General features: G+C 38.6%; 1 protein-coding gene across 1 annotated transcript; it reads right to left on the bottom strand.

The window, feature by feature from the left end:
* Nucleotides 1-213: 213 nt before the first annotated feature.
* Nucleotides 214-3,442, bottom strand: CIAO2A (cytosolic iron-sulfur assembly component 2A; the record flags this gene model as incomplete). Its single annotated transcript, XM_010163281.2, has 4 exons — nt 214-518; nt 1,635-1,680; nt 2,863-2,912; nt 3,278-3,442. Coding segments are annotated over 4 exons (359 nt in total), but the record flags the coding sequence as incomplete, so codon positions are not given.
* Between the last annotated feature and the right edge of the window lie 1,927 nt (nt 3,443-5,369).

The raw sequence follows: 5,369 nt of genomic DNA, 5'->3' as shown, positions 1-5,369 counted from the left end.
GAGAAAAACAAAAGAGAATCTCTGAACTCAGAAGCAGCATTTCAGTACAAGAATCTGTTTAATTTTTACAGTGCAGTGATTGAAACAATGTAGAAATTGAACTTGCAAAACTGAATTTATATCACAATGTCTATCAGAAGGCAATACATATGTGTTCTTCTGGTTTTAATCATAAAATATTTCTCTGGACACCAGAAATTACAAACTCTTAACACTATACACTTCACTTTATATTTTAGAGATTAATTCATCATAATTTAAATCTATCTTATAAACAATTTCTTTTAAAAAAACATATGGAAGATAAAAAGAACTCAAGTATTAAACTCAAGGCCTTTATTATTATTTTCCTTTTTTTTTTTTAAACAAAGATATTTTAAGAAATGTATCAAAATGATAACTCTGTGGGTATTATAGCTACTAGTCAGGCTCTGTAACACACTGCTCCACAATCTCTCTCAAGTTTGGATTCTCCATCGCAGCTGCTACTCTCTCTTTGTCGTTGATTTGCTTGTTGACTGCAAAATATCAGATGAAAAGTCAAGTGAGAAGCAGTTTTCAGTGGTACTTTCCACATGCTGCATCGGTAACACGACAAACACAAGACACCCTACTGCAGTGAAGCTTTTCCAAAGGGCAGCTCAGAGACTGAGAAACGCCGCTGTACAGTAACAGCACAGTGTGTCAGCCTCCTGCTCAACTCACTCCTTAGGTGGGAGATGTTATCTGCATAATACCCAAAACTGGAATTTGTGCAATAAAGCCCTGTACAGGCAGGCACTAAAGTTGCATGGCCTAGAGAAAAAATGTTTGTGCCAGTCATAATAGATGGTTGACAAGACAGGAAGAACACGAGGGTGCTTAAGAGGCAGTAGTCAGAGGACAGAGGATTCATAGGAAATTGAAAATGAAGAAAATGAAAGTCCACTCACAAAAAAACAACTATCAAAACCAAACATTTTTGTTACTTTTCTAGTTTAGGAAAAGAATGTCAGATGCTCTAATGACATGTCTTAAAATCAAGAGTGAAATTCATGACAAATTAGTAGTCCAAGTTCTCCAGGTTCAATTTCTACTCATTTAATCAACAGAACTGATTTTCCCCATACAAAGATGACTATTGCTTAAGAACAAAAACCCTGGGGCATCACCTACACACAGGCTTTACCAGCTATTTAAGACAGTGATTGGCTATAGTTCTGAAAGAATTTCCATGTCCTGTAAGTTTTATTTTATACATAAGTTACATTTTATAAGTTTATATGTAAGTTTTATTTTATATGCAGAAACATGTATTTTTGTTATGATGTTAAGATCAACCAGTCAGGAAGTTCTTCTTGTTAATTATTCAGCAGCACAATAGCAACTTCTTTTGTTATAAACACAACTCAACACCTGCAAGAACCGTGGGGGTGTTTTGTTTGTTTAAAAAAACCAAACCCACAACAAGCAGCACATGTTCACAGCACCAGTGCAGCTTTTGAAACAGCCTCAGCTACGTGTTTGATTTTCAAGCTTTAACAGTACAATTCCTTTCTGAAAAGGATGGGAGGGAGGGGAGGGGAAGAAAAGAACTTCTCAAAGGAAGACAAGCACACGGGCTAAAGCAGCACGCATTCATAAGCTCTACTCACTGTCTTCTTCAGTGGAATGTGTACCTTCAGATATGTAGATTTCCAGCTAGAGGAGAGATCATTAATGTTAGATGTATACATTAATGGTTACAAATATGTTCTAGGAAGAAAAAAACCTGTACAAAACATGTACAATGCATGTAGTTCATACTTTAAAAAATATTCACAGACAGTGAAAGGGGATCAATGCCAAGGGCTGATCTTAGACTTCACTGCAGTAGAACCACAAGACAATCTCCTCCCTCATTTCAGAGAGGCCCCAATAATCTTTCTTCAAAATTGTGGAGGCATTCATTCCTCACCGATATCAACTGCTCTTGTGAAAAACTAATTGCAGTTAGGCTACTGGAAACAGTGGAGAATTGGCACTACTTTCCCAACAAGTTCTCTGCAGGCCACAATTGAGGAACAATTTGTTCAAAAGCCACCCAAATGGCAAGTGTCACTTCCACAAGCCCAGCATTCTTGAAAAGACATCTATAGGGAGGGATTCCTAATAAGATATTCCTAAGAAGTTTTGATCAATGATGAGAATCAGATATTCTATTTGAAAATGGTAGTGTAATGCAGAACCTGTTCCCTGCGTGGGAACAAATTATAAGAGTAGAATCTAAACAGACCTAAATCACCTTCATGCATTTAACAGGCCTGGGGAAAACAACAACCAAAAAAACTCTCATACACGCTGAACTGCAAGAGCTCATAAAACTGATGTACCAAAGGAAAACCAAGGAAACAAATCCTGTGTCATTTATCTGATCTCGCTGAAGCTACTTTGTGTCCAGCATAACAAATCACTGTCTACCTAATTTTCTAGAAATGCAAGTCTCACTTTACACTGTTTAACTGGGAAGATGAAACTAGCAACCATAAAAGTAAAACAACAACAACGAAAAATCAACAGCAGAAATCCTCAGCTAATTCATTTATACTTTACATTATTTCAGGCAAGTTTCTGAAGGTCTATGTAAGACCTTCAGAAGGGCAGCAATAAATGGTTTTTGTAAAGGAAAGGAAGAACCACAGTTGCATAGAGATGCCCCCAGGAGCTGCACTGTACTGCAATATACACTCCCTCCATAGTCAAATGACAAGCTTTTAAAAGAGCCCATCCTCAATCACATCTTGCAAGTTACTTGATCCTGCAGCAAACACTCTTTAAAAAAAAACAAGAGAGCTCAGTATACATTCATACAGTTTAAAGCAAGTTCCAGAGCTGATACTTTACCTTATGTTTAAAAGGCAAACATCTCTGAAGTTTTATTCTTAAGCAAAGGCCTGTTTAAACAAAACAGATAAGAGATTTTATTGTAAAACTCAAGGTGTGAGGTGCATCTTCAGAGAATCCAGATTTAACAATCAAAAAACATCAGTGTAATTGACAACCTTCTCCTTTTGTATTCTGAGCAGCACAAGCCACAGAGGAGGATAACTAACTTGTGGTTTGACTCTCTGGACGTCGCTTCTCAGCTAAGCTCATACCTGCCTTACAAGCTTAGGAGGTCTCTGGTCTCTAAACACTTCCTAGAAACACTAAATACAGACAAACTCGTTGTTACGGATGCAATACAGACACAGAATTACACTTACTGTTGCTTTTTCCAGACAGCAAAAGGTTTTAAAGTAATATTCAAAAATCTTACCGATGAGAGTAGCCAAAGAGCAATGAGGTACTGTCGGTGTAAACCTGATGATAACCAGATATTCATCTTCACCCATCTCCTGCACTTCAACACAGCTTTCCGTTACCACTTCCAGTTCTTCTAAGGTATTAGGCTTCTCTGGGTCCCGGATAGTACGGATTATATCTACAGCAGAAACAAGTGACCAACAATAAAGCAGCCTTCCTGAATTTAATAAAAGGTACTTTTGTTAGAGACCATCTTCCCAGCATTGGTTATTTTGCTGCCCTTCAGAAAAGGCAGAGCTGTGAATACCAGTGACACGTTACCTCCTGAGCTGCTTCAGAACTGGGCAAATTGAGGCATTTGCTGTTCACTGGGCACATATTCTTCACATTCCAGCTCTAAACTTGCTATTATTTCTACAATCCCATTATAATGAATAGAAAACAGAACACATCTATTAAAGGATATGTATTACCCTTGGAACTACAGGTGATTTAATAATAGCCTCTCCAAAAGATACACACAGATGTAGTATTTCAGACAGGTTCCCTTGCCTTCCAGAGTTTTCAAAATCTAATTTATTAACAAGACAAGCCAGATTTCATTCTCATCATCTTCTCTCCACTTCCCAGCCTGGGCCTCACAGATAAGATTCTGAAGCCACCTTAGAGGAAAGCAAATACAAAACTAATGAACTAATCCATATTTATCTGTATCAGCTGTCACTTCCTCAGCTTGTACAACGTGGAGATCAACTACTTTTAATCTCCCTGTACAGAAAACGATAAGCAGCATCGCCTTTTATAGAAGCAACATGTTCTGGATTAGCTTAGGGAGGTTTCATCATACAACGAAACAGAATCACATTTATTGTTGCTTTTTCCATACAGCAAAAGGTTATAAAGTAATATTCAGGAGCTACAATATTTGATTTCACAGCACTGAAAAATAATGCACAAAGAGAGTAGATGAATTCAGTAAATTTCCCAAGAGCCTGAAAAAATAAGTCTCTGCATCTCAATGTGTTTGCTGAGCACTGTAGCACAGAGGGAGAGGCAAGAAGATCTCCAGACTGTTCACATCTGTGCCACATACATGGCATAAATTGGAGACACTAATTTTGACACTGAAGGCCAAGCCCAGGAAGTTCTCAGCTGTCACCTCTCACTCACTTCTGCCTTGGATGCAGTTGTTTGTCCCTTAGAAATGCAAGTACAAGAATTTCTGGGGTAAATAAGGTAACGAGAGGATACAGGTTAAGATCAGTTTTAAAAAAAAACAGGTTAAAAAAAAAAATGGGCTCCAGTTGTGGCCAGGGCAGTTGAGATGGGATGTGAGGAAGAATTTCTTTGCTGAAAGGGTTCTGAGGCATTGGAAGGGGTTGCCCAGGGCAGTGGTGGAGTCCCCATCCCTGGAGGGATTGAAGAGTCGTGTAGACACAGTGCTGAGGGACATGGGTTAGTCATAGGGGACTGGTCAGTGTTGGGTTCATGGTTGGACTCCATGAGCTTAGGGCTTTTCCAGTCCAGGCCATTCTGTGAAGTGAGGTCCATTCCCTGACTTCCAGGGGAGCAGATAGTTGCTTTAATCATTCTAAAGCCCCCAGCCTCTGTTTCTCTGTCTACATCATGGGGATGTGATGCTGCTGAATTACAAACCTGGAAGACACAGTAGATGTCACAAAGCTGTTTGTTCTGTGGTCACAAGGCTAATTATTTTGTGGTCCCAAAAAACTGGTAACTGTCCCCTCAATTACATTAAGGATCATGATGGTAACAAGCAAACAAACTATCGAGCTTTATTAGAAAGCTCACCAGCAAATTGATTGATAGTCTCATTTGTCAGACCAATAAAAATGTCTTTTCCATTGTTCTGGCTCCAGTATCACTTTTTGCTTAAGGTCTTAGCCAAGTACAGAAGTCTAGCCAAAGAAGAAATACTTCACATACACACACCACGTAAGTATCTTCACACACACATTTCCTTGTAATTTCTGAACACGTCTTCCTCTATTTTGAGGTTTTTTTTTCCTCTTTCTGTGTGAAAAGGCCCAAGAGGAAATCAATTACTTCATCAAGCAGCAAAAGGAACACTGAAGCTGATTTAG

Source organism: Antrostomus carolinensis, unplaced genomic scaffold (genome assembly GCF_000700745.2).
Source record: "Antrostomus carolinensis isolate BGI_N321 unplaced genomic scaffold, ASM70074v2 scaffold35322, whole genome shotgun sequence".
Lineage (NCBI taxonomy): Eukaryota > Metazoa > Chordata > Aves > Caprimulgiformes > Caprimulgidae > Antrostomus > Antrostomus carolinensis.
This window is presented reverse-complemented; position numbering and strand designations above follow the sequence as displayed.